General features: G+C 33.8%; 1 protein-coding gene across 1 annotated transcript in view; it reads right to left on the reverse strand.

The window, feature by feature from the left end:
* PDK1 (pyruvate dehydrogenase kinase 1) overlaps nt 1-18,193 on the reverse strand; it is a 31,696-nt gene extending 13,503 nt beyond the window's left edge. The window contains exons 1-7 of the mRNA XM_051991089.1: nt 16,666-18,193; nt 13,495-13,636; nt 9,553-9,624; nt 6,207-6,391; nt 5,876-5,971; nt 3,141-3,218; nt 1,423-1,499 (exon numbers count right to left, since the gene is read on the reverse strand). Of these exons, the coding sequence (XP_051847049.1) occupies nt 1,423-1,499; nt 3,141-3,218; nt 5,876-5,971; nt 6,207-6,391; nt 9,553-9,624; nt 13,495-13,636; nt 16,666-16,840 (825 nt within the window). The 5' untranslated portion in view covers nt 16,841-18,193. The remainder of the gene's footprint in view (nt 1-1,422; nt 1,500-3,140; nt 3,219-5,875; nt 5,972-6,206; nt 6,392-9,552; nt 9,625-13,494; nt 13,637-16,665) is intronic.
* Between the last annotated feature and the right edge of the window lie 1,500 nt (nt 18,194-19,693).

A 19,693-nucleotide genomic window follows, 5' to 3' on the forward strand; every position in this document is an offset into this window, starting at 1 on the left:
AAAGTGTCTTAAAATGTTCAAAAGAAATAATTTTTTTTTATAAACAAAGACTTCCAAAATCTAATCCTAAATTATCTTTATTTAAAAAAAAAAGGGGGGGGGGATAAACAATTCAACAATAATGCCCATTCCTAACCAACACCTAGATCATGGTGGCACACCCACATTTCCAAGTCTCCTCTATTTTCACCTTGTATTAATCAGTTTTTTATCATGTGTATAGGAACATTGTCTAGTTCTGTATTTCATATATCATGGAAATAGGTGTTAATGAATAATAAAAAAGCATGTCTATTCTTTATATCCTATCCTAATTAAACTGTAATAGTAAATTTTAAAAATATACTTTTAGTTTCAAGTGTTCTTAAAACATAGAACAGATGCAGAAGACGTAATCCCTGACATTAAAATACTATGACAGAAAAATTTAAATATAGGAATGTCTCACTTAGATCTATCATCACTGTCAAGTGATATGTTCTAAACAAAACACCAAAACTTTATTTAAACATGTTGGTAGAAATCTTTGTGAAATATGTGTCCCTATTTGGTTAAACAGAGGATATTAAAAAAATAAAATCCTTTCTTGATGATTAGGGTCATCCTGACAGTGTGACTTAATAGAAAGAACTTAAGAATCTGAAATAAGAAGTTATATAAGTTTGTTTCCCAGCTCACCTCTCACTTTATACAATCTCTCTGGACTATGACATTCTCTTCTATAAAATGAGAAAACTGGACTAAATGATCTTAATGGGACTTACAACCTCTAACTCCTCCGAATCTACTCATGCAATAGAAAGACCAATAGAAGATATGAGTTTGAACACTGGTCTCATGCCAGCTATAAAACCCTAAATGAATAATTTAACATTTCTATACTTCAGTTTTTATCTATAAGATGATAAAGAGCTTACTCTTCAAAGAGCTGCCACAAGAAAAAAAATTTTAAACTGATAATTGCATTATCAATTATTATTACAATAGTATAACTAGTTTAGTTTTCTTGCTACTTTATTATTAGGTTGGTACCTGTCACTTCTAACTAATGTCTATTCTACTTGTTAAGGATCACTCCTTTTTCCCAAACTGATCTTCCCCTCCCTATATATAAGCTTTTTTCATTTTCAGCTTTTAATTTACTGTGGGTTAAAAACCAGGTAATTAAGTCTACTTAGATTTAAATGTTAGGTAAGAGTAAAAAATAACTGAGTAAAATGTTCTATTTTCCCCTGTGTTGTCTGTTTCTAGAAGTCTAAGGCCATCAGAATACTGACTTTCGATAATTGGGGTATCATCTAATTATACATTTTTAATGAAATTACATTTTATTTTTAAAGTAGTTTTAGGAATTCAGCAAGATTCCTAAAACTAAGGAAAAAATCTAAATACATAAAGCTTATGTAATTCTTCTTCACAAACCTTGAAAAGTTCAAACACCATGTGATAGAGATGTGATGGTACATATACTACTTGCATGGGCTGTCCTGGTGATTTTGCTACAGAGTGGAAAAAGAAAAATTTAACTATGGAATTGGATCTACCCAAGCATCTTAAAAAGACAAACAATATAGTAATGGAAGAAACATTTATTATAAAAGGCAGTATTGTTTCTGAAAAGTTGTTATATAACTCCTTTTTCATGACAATAATGTTTGAATTTCCTTGCTCAAGAAATTCACAATTGAATTGACAACATTAATATTGTAGTAATCTCAAGGAACACTCCAAAATAACCTAACAAATGTGGCTATCCCCAAATGTTTTCCATTTTCCTCCCTCCACTAAATTTTCAAAATTACATAATTTTGTTTCCCCAAAGAAAAATTTTAAGGAGCTTAAAGAAACACAAACTTCCAGCTTAATAGGAGCTTTTTTGAGTTTTTTTTTTCTCCCAGTTCACATAAACTCAGATAACAAAAAACAAACAAATAAAAAAATCCCAGGACATATTAAAAACAGCTCTGTAAGGCAAAATTTTTCTGTTCTTTTACAGATATTTTCAAGTATCTTAATAAAAAATATTGTATTACCTTTAGTGTTATAAGGAATATAATTTCAATATTCAAATGTTCACTAGGATCATGATGACAATAATTAGTCTGAAAATTAACAATAGGATTGGGAAAAAAACAAAGAATTATGAATCAATGTGGTTCATTATTGCAGTTTCTGTCAATTAATGAGTGACATTCTAAAAAGACAGAGTAGAAAAAGGTTCTGCAATACAGATTCAAATCCTACTTCCAACGCAAACTGAGTCATCTGGAAATCACCGTATCTGACTTTTCCAGGCCATGACAGCTCATATCAGAAGCTGGATTTTAGACCTGGATTCTTTTGAGTCCAGAACCAGTGTTTTTTCCACTATGTGTTTTGAGAATGTCTCTCATTAGTTGACAGAACTGGAATAAAAAGCCAAAGTAATTCATTCAAAAGTTAATCTCATCTGTAAAATGAGAAAGTTCAAACAGCTTCCAAATTTTCCAAGATCTCTTACAGTTCTAAATTTACAATCCTATTATTTCCTAAGGATTAAGATCAGTAATTTTGTGCATACTTAAATTTTTTCATGTCACTAAGATTACATTTAATGCACTGAAATATACATACATACATACATACATATATATATATATATATATATATATATATTTTAAACTTAGGTGGCTTTAAGAAGATAATGCTTATAAAAACCCCTAAATCACTTCTCTATTATCAGTTCCATCTCTTCTCCTCCAATATCTCTTGAGTATAGTTTCCTACCCACATGTCACATGATAAAGCTTAAAAGGAACTCCATAATCTTTAAGGTCCCTTACAGTTCTAAATCTATGATGCAATGTTTTTTAAAAAATTTTGTTTGAGTCTCAGTTTCCTCAACTGTCCCTTCTAGTTCTAAGTTCTATGAAGCTATAGAATTACATTAATCAACTTAAGAGAATTGTTGTGATGAAAATATTCTGCAAGTTATAAATTGTTAATAAACATGAACTATTATATATGTTTTATATAACCCAAAAATCTGTGACTCAATTAAGATTAACTTTCATTTTATATGTTCATAAAAATTCACAAAACTCTCATGTTTTAATTTTAACACTAAACATTAGTAAATGAAAGGTGGCACACAGTCTTACCATTTAATTCTTCAAGTTCTAGTTCTGGAGAATTAATATAGTACAAATCACAAAGACGCTTTGCATTTTCATAGCCATCTACAGCAAATTAAAAAGGAAGAGTTAAATATATTTAGTTCATTTTCATACACTAAACAGAGAAGCAGAATTGCTGCACTAAAAGATACTAAATTAATGAATAAAGTTTTTCAATTGTTATAATCAACTATTTCTGACTCTACTTTTCTGGGACAAAAATTAAAATGAGAAGGATGCTCTTAATGAAAGTGCCCCATCCCATATATGAGAAGTATTTGGAATATTTTTTTACAAAATTAATTAGTGGTACATTCTGCAAGACAGAATCATTTTATAAATAGTATGTTTGTTAAACTTATATAAAAAAAACTAAAAAGCATAAAATTTTTAGTCATTCTTAACCCATCCTTAAAAAGTTTTTTTCCTAGATAAATGATACAGATGAAGTATATGCTGTAATTTTATTTTTAAAAGTTTTTGCTGCAGGAATTTATTATCAGACTGCTAAACGTAGATTATTTTTTCAGCTAATAATATGATCAGTTGATAATTCCTAGAAGGAAGACCCTAATGATATAATTTCACCTGGAGACCACACATCAAAGAGAAATGTCTATTTTACTTAAGGGTAGAATAAGTTAGAAAAAGTTATGGTCTATGTGCTCAACTATGATACCAAACATACTGACAAAATACTAAAGGGATTACGAACTACAGCTCTTCATGATTTTTACATTATTTCCAAATCAGAGTATTTGCCACCTGTTTGTTAAGTTTATAATGCCCTCCCCTACCACCTGAACCTTGGAAATCTTAACCAATCTTCAAGGTCCAGCTCAAATATCACTTCCTTCATGAAGTCTATTAATTCTTCCATACCAGGCAGAAGTGTTTTCTTCCGTGAATTTATAGTACCTTGTTCATACCTTTCTTATACATTTATTGCATTCTATTTTGTATTATAATTATTTGTATAGATTTCTTATCATCCCTAGTAGATTATAAATTCTTTTGAGAGTAGGAGATCGTCACACTTAACACTGTACACCAAGATAAGGTCAAAATGGGTTCATGATCTAGGGATAAAGAATGAGATTATAAACAAATTAGAGGAACATAGGATAGTTTACCTCTCAGAACTGTGGAGGAGGAAGGAATTTGTGACTAAAGAAGAACTAGAGGTCATTATTGATCACAAAATAGAAATTTTCTATTATGTTAAGTTAAAAAGCTTTTATACAAACAAAACTAATGCGGACAGGATTAGAAGGGAAGCAATAAACTGGGAAAACATTTTTATAGTGAAAGATTCTGATAAAGGTCTCATTTCCAAAATACATAGAGAACTGACTCAAATTTATAAGAAATCAAGCCATTCTCCAATTGATAAATGATCAAAGGATATGAACAATTTTCAGATGAAGAAATTGAAACTATTTCTAATCATATGAAAAGATATTCCAAATCATTATTGATCAGAGAAATGCAAATTAAGACAACTCTGAGATACCACTACACATCTGTCAGATTGGCTAAGATGACAAGAAAAGATAAAGATGAATATTGGAGGGGATGTGGGAAATCTGGGACACTAATACATTGTTGGTGGAGTTGTGAATGCATCCAACTATTCTGGAGAGCATTTTGGAACTATACTCAAAAAGTTATCAAACTGTGTATACCCTTTGATCCAGCAGTATTACTACTAGGCTTATATCCCAAAGAGATATTGAAGAAGGGAAAGGGACCCACATGTGCAAAAATGTTTGTGGCGACCCTTTTTGTACTGGCTAGAAACTAGAAATTGAATGGGTGCCCACCAATTAGAGAATGGCTGAATAAATTGTGGTATATGAATGTCATGGAATATTATTGTTCTATAAGAAATGACCAGCAGGATGAATACAGAGAGGCTTGGAGAGACTTAAATGAACTGATGCTAAGTGAAATGAGCAGAACCAGGAGACCATTACACACTTCAACAACAATACTATATAATAATCAATTCTGATGGATGTGATTCTCTTCAACAATGAGAGAATTCAAATCAGTTCCAATTGATCAGTAATGAACAGAACCAGCTACACTCAGAGAAAGAACACTGGGAAATAAGTATGGACCACAATATATCATTTCCACTCTTTCTGTTATTGTTTGTTTGCATTTTGGTTTTTTCTTCTCAGGTTATTTTTTATCTTCTTTCTAAATTCGATTTTTCTTGTGCAGCAAGATTAACTATAAATATGTATACATATACTGTATTTAACATATACTTTAACATATTTAACATGTATGGGACTACCTGCCATCTGGGGGAAGGGGTGGAGGAAAGGAGGGGAAAAGTTGATACAGAAGTGTTTGCAAGGGTCAGTATTGAAAAATTACCCATGCATATGTTTTGTATATAAAAAGCTATAAATAAAAAAAAGTAATATTAAAAACAGAGAGAGAGAGAGAGAGAGCAGGGGATCAAGTCTTACTTATCTTTTTACCTTTCCCAGTGTTTAGCACATTAACTTGTACAGTGTAAGCATTATATATGTCTACTGAATGAATATATCTCAGTCATTAACAAGGTAAACTTATTCTGTAATCCTAATATTTGCTACTTATAAAGTTGTATATAATATTCTCAAACAGTCAATTCCTTATGTAACTAGGAAGTAATATCTTTGATTTCTATAAACTTTTAAAAATATAAATTCAGAGGAAATTACCTTTAATAACTTCAACAACATTACAATTTGGATTAATGCTTCCAATGTGTTTTCGGTGAGTTGAACTTCCTTTTCCTTTTCCACCAAACAATAAGGCTATGCAAAATTAAAAAAATTAAAAAGTTAAATAGTTAAATACATTTCAGTCTTATAACTTCTTTTTTTTCTTTCAATAGACTTTAAATTGGAAGATATAAATATTTCTTATAAGCATTGATATTCACTAAAAACTGAATAGCTATATATGTTTAGCTGATGGGCAACAAAAGGAAATGAATTGTCCACTATTGTATCAATAGATTTTCTCCTCTCTTTTCTCCTAAGTACTTACAGTGCTGATTGAGTAGCATTCTTATTGAAATGCGACTCATATAAAAGCGATCCAAAAAATACTGTACATTCTGGCTGGTCACTGGATCTACACCAAAGCTTTCCTTGTATTCAATCACACCCTGAGCCATGGTAGGAATGACATCATTATGTCGATTCCGGATTCTTATCACAGTGTCTGTAAAGCTAAACAAAACGCACTTGTTAGACTGGTCCTACATTTTTAAACATCTTTTTAGAGATAACAAAATAAAGTGAACTAACAAGAAAGGAAAACAAAAATCCTCAATTTCTACACAGCATATAATAAAAACAGCATCAGTGCATTTTGGGTAGTAAATACTATCTTAGGAGTAAAAGTAGCAACCTCTCAATTAGTTCAAGTTTCGCAATCTGGTCCACAATTACCAAAACTAACATACTCTATGACATTTGGTTAAGCACAAGGGTTTGGTTGTTTTTTTTTTTTTTCCCCCATCCATTATTAACATTTTCTACTTGTCTATCAAAATAGCTTTTCTAAAGTCTAAGCCTAACCATGTTTACATCATTGGCTTAAAAACTTTCATTGGCTCCTTATCATCCCTAATATAAAATATAAATCCCTCAGAGGTCAAGTATTTAAAACCCTTTATAATTTGCCTTTCATTTACGTTTGGAACTCATTTTATAACTGTTCACATACTCTGTTTCAGGAAATCAGATTTATTTACTGTTTCCCAAAAACAGCATTTCATCTCTCATGTAATCTAAATGTCATTGCACAAAGTATCCATATAATGTATCTTCACACCTGTTTTTAGAATCCCTTCAAGAGAATTTTTTTTCTTTTTTTGCTGAGGCAATTGGGTTAAGTGATTTGCCCAGGGTCACACAGCTAGGAAATGTTACGCGTCTAAGGCCAGATTTGAACTCAAGTCCTCCTCACTTCAGGGTTGGTGCTCTATCCACTGTGCCACCTAGCTGACCCCCAAGGGACATTATCTTAAAGATAATGTTAAATATGGTTATTGCGCCCATCATAAATCTGATCTGATTATGAATAAATTTATGTCAATATTAACACTATTGGTACGAAGATGTAATAGTCTCTGTTAGGTTTTGATCACTCTCCAACCCTAGATCATCTTCCCCCTTCCATGCCATCATCTTCATGGTGCTAAAGTAGAATGAATGAAATAATATAAGCTAAGTCAAGGCTCAATTCATGTATCTTCTCCAAAAAGGATCCTTCTTGATCTAAAGTATTAATGCTCTCTCTTATGTCCTCCAATTATCATGTAGCTACTTATCTTTGTTTACATGTATACTCATCCCAATGCTAGGAAAAAAATCTAAGCTGCCTCAAGGAAGGGATACTTTTTCTTCCTATCTTTGAACCCATTGTCTAGCACAGTATTTATACATGGTAGGAGATTGACAAATGCTTGTTGGGTTTGAAGTCTTTATCTAGCACTTAATATAAGTAAGCATGGTCCTACACAGATGCTTTTGGAGCATGACAGTATGGAGTGCTTTTAGTTAATAGTAAATCAAAATAAATAGGTAATTACAACTCTTTAGTGTTAGAAACTATCATATATCTAGAGCAAAAAATAATGTATGGTGTGTGATAATAGTTTCATTCATTCTATTATATTAACATTATGCAGATGAAGGCAGGAAAGAGGGTATATTAGTAAAGGAAGGAGGGGAGAGAAATGGCCAAAACTTAGAATGAACTAGTACAACATTGTGCCAACAGTTTAAATAATGACATAGGCCTGTATATTATATAAATAATGACATATAGGCCTGCAAATTTGTAGTGGGCAAAAAAGACATATTAAAGATGATGATGCTTAGTACTAACCTCAATTAAGAAAAAATTAATGAAAATATCAAAGGAAAGTGGTTACTTAAAACATATTACATATATATTTTATATCTAATTTGACATTCTATATTAACTATCTGGCACTCCCCTTAAAAAAATCAGTTCACAGGAAATTCAAAAAATCTAATCAAAATGGTTCAATGAAGGATTTTAATGGAATCTGTAGAGGGTCAGACAGTGGGAAAACTGTGGGTGAGGTATAAGACCCTTCAGCCCAAAGGGAACCTGCTAATGACATCTGGTTTGGCTCCCCTCTCCCCAAGGGCTCATGGCCTTCCTGAGAAGTCGGGGTGATGACAACCTGTGTTGAGATTGAAGCAGAATGATACCAGGTGGAAGAGTGATACCAGGTGGCAAACTACATACAATAGCAAGTTGTTTATGTGGTCCCATGTGCACAGTGTTGTTGTTACATTATATAATGGGGAAGTCCTTGAAATAAACGGATTCCATTTTTCCACCATCCTTGGGAGTCCCGCCTTATTACCTCCACTAGGAAGGTATATTTTAATCACCCCAGTGTGGGGACTCTAGAAAGCAACAGTATGTTTTATCATCTCAGCTTGGGGGCTTTAAAAAGTAGGATATTTTAATCACCCCAGTGTGAGGGCTCTAAAAAGCACAGAACATTTTGTCACTCCAACTTGGGGGCTCTAGAAAGCAGGATACAACAAAAACCTGTTCATTAAAAACAATTACAGAATTTGTAACTCTCATTTAAAGTTTTATTTAATTCTCAGTTAACTGTCCCATTCAAAGTACTGAGAGTCTTATACTCAATATTTTTTCTTTCTTTCAAAAGTAAAAAAACTGTATATCCAATTTGACCATCCTTGTTGACTTTGACTTCCAAAAATCATATTAAATCTTTAACCTTTGCTCATTATTATTGTTTCATTCTTTCATTATTCACTATTAACCTTATTCAAAAGTATGTGCCACAAGTTTTAAAGGTAGTTCTAAAGCAGAATTATAAAGATTTTGAGCAATGTCAACATTGTTGGAATACATGTACAATCTCTCAAGGTAACAAAAGAATCTTTGAGATGTATACATGTGTATTTTTTTTTTTTTTAGCAAATAAATATAACTTAATAGGAGTAAAGCTAAATAGAGACAAAGAATCTTAAGAATGGGAGAAAATGTAAAAGTTAATAAAATCTTTAAACAAAAACAAAAACAAAAAGGCAATACTACTAATCCTTTTTTTTCCATTAGTAAAATTAAGTCCAATGCCATTGTTGTTTGTCCTTCATTTCTGAAGATGACTTTTATACAGGGAAGTGAGGCTACGACATGCAAGTGAATTGGATTTGAGTGAGGGAGGGCTATGCAAAGTCACCCGCCTCACTTTCTCCTCAGGAACCATCTGAGTTCAGTGGCCAGATGTATTTATTTTTTGGAATAGTGTTAAGAGGACAAAAATTAGGCAGTAAAGATACTGCAAGAATGGGAGCAAGAATATACTTACTCATAAACAGCTTTAGCATCTTCAGCACTTTTATCCTTAAAATCCAGGAGCTCCTGTAGACTCTGAATGTACCTAAAATGTAAATACCCAAGATGAAATTAAACATTATGTTCCAAGACTTTAATCTGTAAAAATATTTCAAATGTACTTTTAAAATACCACTTTTTGATCAAGAACAATACTATGACATCATATAAGAATGACATCAATTGTTGAAAAGATATTTTTTATAGTTACTCAAGAGCCAGTCTTATTCTCTCTTGCTGACAATGTTTTAGACAAGATATTATTCAAAAATCTTAAAACCTTATCCTGCTATGCTTTTGTTTTTCTTTAACTCTTTATCTTCACTTAACTATTTAGACATGTCTTTAATTCAAAAAAAGATGTATAGTTCAACGTACATTTGATTAGTGAGTCAAGAGATGTGGGGTTCTCAGCCATGCCACTAGATAAATTTACTGAGTAATCTCTTAAAAGCCTTCCCAAAATTAAAATTCTAAAAATCTAACTCAAATGTCCTGACTCTAAAGCTTTCAATTTTACAAAGTATATGATCATCCAAGAGAAGATAAACATAAAATAATAAAACCAAGTATTTTATTTGCTTAGCATTATAAGAAAGTTGAAGCACTTGAAATAGTATTGCACTTCTAAAGAGAAGTTATGACCAGCTCAAAAATAAAGAAAATGAGAAAGAGGAAGATAATATATCTCTTTCAGAGGCAAAAAATTATAATTTTTAAAAAAACAGTAATAAGACTAGTACTAAATCACTATAATCTCTTTTCAGTTAAAGAGAACAATTATACAGTGCGACAAAAACTTCTTCCTTTGAATTACCACATTATCTTAAACTGTTGTTATGAAACATTAAGCAACAAAGATGTCTTAGATAACTATCTGTATAACTGTGTTTGTTTTTAATGTTTTCCTAATTGCGTGTGTCTGACAGAATTCCAAAGGCATATATTTTGTTGCTGCTTAGTTTATTAGGCAGGTCTGACTTTTTGTAACTCCATTTGGAGTTTTCTTGGCAAAGACACTAGAGAGGTTTGCCATTTCTTTTTCCAACTCATTTTACAGAGGAGGAAACTAAGGCAAACAGGGTTAAGAGACTTGTCCAGGATACATAACTAATAAGTATCTGAAGCCACATGTGAACTCAGCTGACTCCTGGGCTATCACTGTATTTAACACACCATCCAACTGTCACCAAAACAAAAATTAGAAAAGGAATTGTTGTTCAATCGTTTCAACATGTTTACGTGTTTTATGTGAATGTATACTTCTTATGAATATATCTGTATTCAGTACATATAAATGTATACATTTGGTATGAATATATATATATATATTTATATTATATGTGCATATATATAATATACATGATTTTTTAATATAATATTTTATTTTATTTTATAATAACTTTATATTGATAGAATCCATGCCAGGGTAATATTTTTACATTATCCCTTGTACTCGCTTCTGTTCCGTCCCCTCCCTCCCTCCATTCCCTCCCCTAGATGGCAAGCAGTACTATATATGTTAGATATGTTGCAGTATATCCTAGATACAATATATGTTTGCAGAACCGAGAAGTTCTCTTGTTGCACAGGGAGAATTAGATTCAGAAGGTAAAAACAACTCGGAAAGTAAAACAAAAATGCAAATAGTTCACATTCGTTTCCCAGTGTTCTTTCTTTGGGTGTAGCTGCTTCTGTCCATCATTTATCAATTGAAACTGAGTCTTTGTCAAAGAAATCCACTTCCATCAGAATACATCCTCATACAATATCATTGTCGAAGTGTAAAGTGATCTCCTGGTTCTGCTCATTTCACTTAGCATCAGTTCATGTAAGTCTCTCCAAGCCTCTCTGCATTCATCCTGCTGGTCATTTCTTACAGAACAATAATATTCCATAACATTCATATACCACAATTTACCCAGCCATTCTCCAATTGATGGGCATCCATTCAATTTCCAGTTTCTAGCCACTTCAAACAGGGCTGCCACAAACATTTTGGCACATATAGGTCCCTTTCCCTTCTTCAGTATTTCTTTGGGATATAAGCCCAATAGAAACACTGCTGGATCAAAGGGTACGCACAATTTGATAACTTTTTGGGCATAATTCCAGATTGCTCTCCAGAATGGTTGGATTCGTTCACAGTTCCACCAACAATGCATCAGTGTCCCCGTTTTCCCGCATCCCCTCCAACATTCATCATTATTTTTTCCTGTCATCTTAGCCAATCTGACAGGTGTGTAGTAGTATCTCAGAGTTGTCTTAATTTGCATTTCTCTGATCAATAATGATTTGGAACACTCTTTCAATATATATATATGATTTATAATAATCATTCCATATTTTTCTGTCTAAAGGTCCACATAACAGTGGAATAACTATTTTTAAACATGAGATGCACATTTTGACTGCAGAGTATATTTTAGGCAAGAAATCTCTCAGAAATATTTCAGTTTTCTTCTCCACTTTCAGAATTATTTTATGCTTAATCAAATCTGTAACAGTTTAATGCTTAAAATTGTACTGCCATTTTAAAAAAGAAGTATGGTTTGCTAATTGGGACTCACTTGTTTCTTTTGTAAATTTAAAAAAATGGATATGAAGAACAAATTTTCTCACAAGTATAATTTACCCAAAAGAAAAAAAAAATCCTAGAATCTCTTAATAACCATAATCAAGGATTAAAATTTTTGTAATTAATCTGTATTCAGTACATATATATATATCTATCTGGTATGAATATATATATACACACACACACAGAGAGAGAGAGAGATTTATAATAATCATTCCATATTTTTCTGTCTAAAGGTCCACATAACCGTGGAATAACTATTTTTAAATATGAGATGCACTATTTGTAGAATAACTATTTTTAAATATGAGATGCACTATTTTGACTGCAGAGTATATTTTAGGCAAGAAATCTCTCAGAAATATTGTTTTCCTCTCTACTTTCACAATTATTTTGTGCTTAATCAAATCTGTAACAGTTTAATGCTTAAAATTGTACCGCCATTTTAAAAAAGTATGGTTATGCTCATTGTGACCCACTTGTTTCTTTTGTCAACTTAAAAAAATGGATATGCAAGAACAGATTTTCTCACAAGAATAACTTATCCAAAAGAAAAAAAAAAACTTAAAATCTCTTAAAATAATAACCATAATTAAGGAATAAAGTTTTAGTAATTAAATTACTTTTAATTCAAAATTTATCTTGACTTTTGCTAATTGTTTATATGATGCGTAAGAAAACAGCAATAGTGAAGACAAACAAGGACAATTATTTGAAAACATAACAAGCAGTTAATAAAAAGATTATCAACAATTTTTTAAAATATGGCTTATAAAACTGAAGATGTTTTCAACAATTGAATCAACCCAGTTATTAGGAATATGTGCTTTTTAAAACACATTTACTAAGCCATCTAGATGGCACAGTGGCTAGAACATGGCCCTGGAGTCAGGAGAACTTGAGTTCAATTATGCCTCAAACACTTAACATTTACTAGCTGTGTGACCCTGGGCAAATCACTTAATCCCAACTGCTTCTCAAAAAACAAAAACAAAAACAAAAACAAAACAAACAAAAAAAAAAAAACACAAAACAAAGTATACTATAAATTTATCCATACTAACTACATTTGTCCAAATTTTAGAATTAAAAAAAATCAAAGTTTGAAATTTAACAAAAAATGGATCACAAAACATACTTAAGGCACATACTATCCTGTGCAGAACTGCTTCTCTCAAAGCAAAGAATAATAACGTCTAGCACTTAGGAAACAAATACACCACAAATAAGGACTGCTGTACAATTCTAGTGGTCCAACAGAGATTTACAAAAAGACAGTGCTCAACTTAAGTTAAAATATTTTCCAATGATGTTCCAAAAACAAGATAGGATTCTTACCAGCTCTGTACCAGTTGAACTGAAGGTGTTCTTAGAAGATTATCTGGAAGGAGACTTATTTCTTTCATTATGTTTGCCAATCTCACTGGCAACTCCTGCCTCAAAAACATAAATGAGGTCTTTTCACATGCATTCACAGATCCTGAAACCAAAAGAATTTGAAAATCAAAATGGAAGTGTGAAAGAAATGAGAATATATAAACACAATTCTTCCACCAAAAGTTGCTTTTATATTCTTTGTTTCTAAATGGTTAAATTTTGAAAGTATCTGCTTAAGAATTATACCGCCATTTTAAAAAAGTATGGTTATGCTCATTGTGACCCACTTGTTTCTTTTGTCAACTTAAAAAAAGTTATTTTGTGCTTAATCAAATCTGTAACAGTTTTTTAACTGAATCTTAAGGAAAACAAGGAAATATGTAAGAGAAAGAAAATCATAAGTCTACAAGATCAAATCAACTCTGTCTAAAAGATTTAGTTTTACCAAGAAAAAAACCTGAACTCCCAATACCACAATAGCTCAATGACCTAAGGATTCTCAGTAATGACATAAGATAATAACCACCAACATATATAATTCTTAAATTTCTACTAAACATTCCATTCAAAAGAATGGTTTCTTGTTTCACTATTTTAGAGTCCTGCTGAAAGATTTAGAAGACATTGTAATCTGAGGGGGAAGTTGAGTCTCAAAAATATGCATTCTTCTGGTATAAAGGAATTAGACAAAATGTACTGATCAAACTATTCTAATGGTAGCCATCATTATGCTCTTGTGTTCACTCATATTTTACCATAATGGGAACAGAATGTCCTACACATACTGATAACTGTAACTAAAATATCAAAAACAAGTCTTTTTTTTTTTTTTTTAACTCAGACTGCTTCATTATCATTGTAATGTAGCAATTGTAATTGTAGCCATTCGCAGACAAGTGATGAAACTGTGTTTTCTTCCTCTTGAAGCTATCAGATACTTTGAAATTCTCTCTCTCTTTTTTCCCTAAGGCTATTGAGGTTAAGTAACTTGTCCACAGTCACACAGTTAGGAAGTGTTAAGTGTCTGAGGCCAAATTTGAACATAGGTCCTCCTGACTTCAGGACTGGTGCTCTATCCACTGCACCACCTAGCTGCTTCTACTTTGAAATTCTTTATGATTACTTATCTATTCTACAATATCAATATTTAGTCAGACAATATATAAAATAGTCCATTCTGATAAAAACTGAATAGGTAACTTTTAAAAATTTATAGCTGTATTACCTTTTTTTAAAGTTTTTAAATGTCTCCATCTTATTCACTTTTTAGTTACATTTTTTTTTTTTGATATAGTAAACCAAGTGGGAGAGCTAGGAAAAGAACCTGCTTCTCCTTACTCACAGAAAACTACTTTTTTCTAACACAATGCAATGCTTCTTCATACTATGTTGTCTCAAAAGATTTAAAAGAAAATACTTTCTCCTAAAATTCAGCTTAATGGCATACTTTTAAAAATGTAATGATCCTGTCAACTATCAGAGCAGTTAATTTCTAATTTTGAATAAAAATAAAAACATGCAGACATTTTATAGTCAAAACAAACAGACCTTATAAACTAGAAAGTGTTTTTATTTTAAAGTAATTAAATCATCAACATTGTGTTGAGGGTGTAATATTAGGATATGGAAGCAAAACCTGATAACAAAAGTAAATTATTGTCCCTAGCACCCACAGTGTACAGAATTTTTGTCCAACCACTACTTATTAGAAGGCTTCCACTTTTCCCCTTGTTTTATCATCTTCAGAAAGTCTTGAGTTCAAAGTGGAGTTCAGACATTTACTAGCAACCTGAGCACTTTACTTAACCTGTTTTCCTTTGTTTCCTCATCTGTAAAATGGATCGAATAATAGCACCTACCTGCAGGGTTGTTTTGAAGATCAAACAAGATAATAATTATAAACATAGAACATAGTAAGCACTATATAAACATTAACTATTATTAATATTAATTATTTTATGTTTTGTTTAGTCCAAGAACAACACAATAAATAATAAATGCAACCACCTCTTTTGTTTTCTACAATCTGCTAAATATTTTCTTTCTTTGGAGGAAAACTTTTTAAAAATCCATCAATTTGAACAGGAAGAAAACTGGAATATAAATTACTTAAAAGCAATCATAGATAGTGTTAACAGAAAACTTGAGTCCCACAGCATTTTGTGTTGATGCAACTTGTCTATTCTCAATATTTGTTTAAAATTAAAACACTTTCTCTGAGTTATCAACATTTATCAGTCCATAAACATTTACAAAGCATCGATCCTGAGCTAGGACCAATGCTCAGCACTTTTGCAATTATCTTCCCTTGATTCTGGGAATCTAAGCCTTGGAAAGACAAGAAAAGAGGGGGTGGAAAGGAGTCCCTGACCTCCAGGAGCTCAGAGTCTAATTGATATCCCCCAAAAAGTATCATTCTCTTCAAGAAAAACAGTAAAAAAAAGTTTTATTTCATAGGTTTAGATAACTTGTTTCCTTTGTGAACTGTAATCCCAGGATAAGAAAAATTCTACACCACCATAAAGCAGCAACATAGCCATCATTAAGTTTTTTCTACTGATCATAATCATTTCTGTCTCAGAGTAAAGGCTTTGTGGCAAAATGAGAATTTAACATTATTCTTGCTTCTTGTTGCATATTAGAAATACAATTGTGGCTTATGTCTGAGACTTCGTCTGCAACTTTGAATTTTGGTTATGTAAAAAAATAAAGATAAATAATTTTTTTTTAAAGGAACACTTGGAACAGAACTGGGCCCTAAAATGCTTCCTTGTCTCCCCCTCCTTCCAGCGCTAGATGGATTTTTTTAAATTCCTAGTTTTTGCTTGAAAATGAGAAATGCATCACACAAAACACGAAAAGAAACACGATATTAAGTTGTGAAAGAAAAGTACGAAAAGGAGGGAAGAGACTGGAGAACGACCTGGACACAAGGATGGACACAAGGGAAGGCAGGTGGATAGAGTAGCCGAACAGAGGCGAAGGCACAGGAGAGACCCAGACGTGCATGGACATACACACATACACACGAATGATACCATGGGGGGACTGAGGACCCCCCTTCCCCCCCCCCCCCAGCGGAAGCCGCCAGTGTGGGCACCGCCTCCCCGGGAGTAGCGCAAACACTCTCACCGAAGTCCAGAAATTGCTTCATGGAGAGCGGAGACGGGGAGAAGCGCGAGTAGAAATCCACCTGGCCCGGGACGCTGCGCTCGGGACCAGCACCAGGACCTTGCTTTGGGCTGGGACCGGGGCCCGAACCCGGGCCGGCCGAAGCCGCCCGCCTCAGATACCTTATTAATCTCATAGCGAAATGTTTTCCAGAAGGGGTGAAAAAAAGAAGGAGCCGAAATCAGGAGGCGCCATCCCGCGCACAGCTCCCGACATCCCTAGCGCGTACGTGGGAGCGGAGAGGGCGGGGCACGGAAGAGGCGGGGCCGCGGGCGCCGTCTGCGCTCGAGATGCCTAAACGAGGGAGCTGAGCGCCCCGCCTCTAGGAGGGAAGTGGCGAGGCAGGGGCGTGTCCCGGAGTTGCCATGCCCCTTCTCACCTTGAAGCCCTGTCCCGCCAAACTAGAGGTACTTGCTGGAACTCACTCGAACTGTGGTCTATCTGCCTTCCATCTTCTCCAGGGCTGGTTTTGCTTAGCCTCTGCCCATTCTTCATCCGAAGGGGCACTCCGTGCCTTGTCCAGCCGTAGAGCTGCATGAGGACGGGGTGCACAGAGGCCATTCCTAAATGGCCTAGGCGTGCCACAATGCGTCCCGTACGCCGCTCACCTTCCCAGCCACGCTCCCAATCGAGCCACCCAGCACCGCCCCTTTTGTAATCCCACCTTGCTTTTCCTAGGACTCCTGCTTTCAGGAAAGCGCCGGAAGAGGAAGCCACACTACGAATGCCTTGGTCTGTTACAAATGTTGTTTACATGTGTGATGGATGGGAGATGAGGGACGCGCTAGGGATTAGGGGAGATATATGAGGTTGTGACAATTACGATCCCTGTATTGATTTATTTGAAAAGGCTGCTCTGTGATATGCAGAGATTAGTTACATTGATAGACTCTACAACGAGAACTAAAGTGAAGTTAATTCATTTGACAAGCATTTACGTGCCTCCTTTATATGTTTACTTTTCATTTTACATTGTATATGTTTTATGAATACATTGTTGTTTGCAAGTTGTCTTCACGATTGGAATGGAAGCTTCTGGAGGGTGGTGACCACGTTCAGGCCTTTATTTGTATTCCCAAAACTTAGCGCTCTGCCTAACACATAGAAAAATGTTTTAATAAATGCTTGTTGACTTATAGATTGCCAAGCACTATACTAAATTCTGTGATGCAAAATGGGATAAAAAAAAAAAAAAAAAGCCAGTCACTACCCACAAGGATGTTACTTTCTGTGGCACAGAAACAATATAAAAATAAACACAAAATATCTTAAAGGTAATTTCTGGAGAGAGGATACTAGCATATATGGGGATTGGGATAAGTCTTCTATAGGAGATGGCTTTTCAGATAAACTTTGAAGGGGACTAGGGATTCTACCAGACAGAGAGAATGAGTGCACTGCAGATAATACAATAGCCTCACTGAGGCCAGATCCCTGGTAGTTTAGATTCAATAAAGTAATAAAATGAGACATCATCATGAACCATCCAGTAGTTAACAAAAGGAAATTTACTTAGCCATAGTAGGAAAAAGAGATACATGATATTCATTTGAGTTGTCCATGGTTGTATCCTGGTTCAAGAAGCTTCCATGACTCCTAATTATCAGAAGAATCAAAAGTAAGGCATTTGGACTCCTTTACAACCTGGCTCTGCATATTGTACGTTATCTCCTTTCCTATTGTGTACTCCAGCCAAAGTGGCCTGTGTCAATTAAATGGAATTGGCCCCTAATCTGGGGGTGACCACAGCAGAACAGAACAGCATAAAGACAGAAGAGTCAGTAATCAAATAGAAATATATTTATTTACTTGCCATGGCATCATCTCTCTGAAGTTATCCCCTTCTTTGAGAACATAGGACAAGCAACATCAACAGCCTGAAACCCAAATCACTTTGCCTCTCATTGATTAGCCAACCAAAGATCCCAGGCCAAACTCATTAGGTCTATGTTTGGGACCTGTCTGCCTTACTGAAAGTAAATAGCAATTTTTTCTGTTTTGCCTAGAATCCCTGAAGGTCCATCCCTCTGACTGATTTTTGTTCTTTTTCTTTTCATCTTCTTTTATTTCTTGTCTAAGGCCAGTCTTTACCTCATTTATTTCTTACCTAACTTTAATGGATGGTTGCTTCAGTCAAAGTGAGATCTGCTTAAGACCTTAGCTTAAAAATGGCCAGGTCCTCTACTATATCCAGAGTCATCTCCAGTCATTCTGATCTTTATATGACCACTGGATCCAGATGGCTCTAGAGGGAAAAATGAGGCAGGTGACTTTGCACAGTCTTCCCTCACTTAAATCCAATTCACTTGCATGTCATGATATCCTTGATGTCATGGCTGTCTTGGAAAATGAAAGACAAGCAACAACAACGGTTTCAAAATGGCTTACAAGCAAGGACACATATGCTGTAGTACTACTCCTAATAGGGAAACCTGCTTTAATGTGGCCAAATCTCAGTACTTATAAGCAGTGATCTGTAGCCCTGACAATGAGGGGTAACAGCAACAATGAGACAAGTTTGATTCAAAGCAAGACTTCATGACCAGAATATGGATACAGCAGGTGCTCCTTATAAATAAGATTTCTTCTCCTTTTCCATGCTCTTCCACAGAATTTCTATTTACACCATTCCTGGTTTTGTTAACATCCACTATGTCAGGTGGAATTGGCTCAGAAGACCAAGACTCAGGCTGTTGACTGAATTTCCAGCCATAAAAAAAAAGACAAAGAATTCCAGTATTCATATACTTTACTAGTATCATTTGGGTAATTATGCAAAATATAAATAAGAGGGGAAAACTCAGAAACAGGGGGATCAATTAGGTTATCATCTTATCCACTTTTCTGAGGCTGGCATATATATATATATATATCATTATATTTGGGCTAATAAAAGGAGAAACTGAGGCACAGGGACTAGGGAAAGAGAACTCAGGTCCTCTATTTCCTTATTCCACTAAATATAAGTAAATTAAACAGAAAAAGTAAA

This window comes from Antechinus flavipes, chromosome 3, assembly GCF_016432865.1.
Source record: "Antechinus flavipes isolate AdamAnt ecotype Samford, QLD, Australia chromosome 3, AdamAnt_v2, whole genome shotgun sequence".
Lineage (NCBI taxonomy): Eukaryota > Metazoa > Chordata > Mammalia > Dasyuromorphia > Dasyuridae > Antechinus > Antechinus flavipes.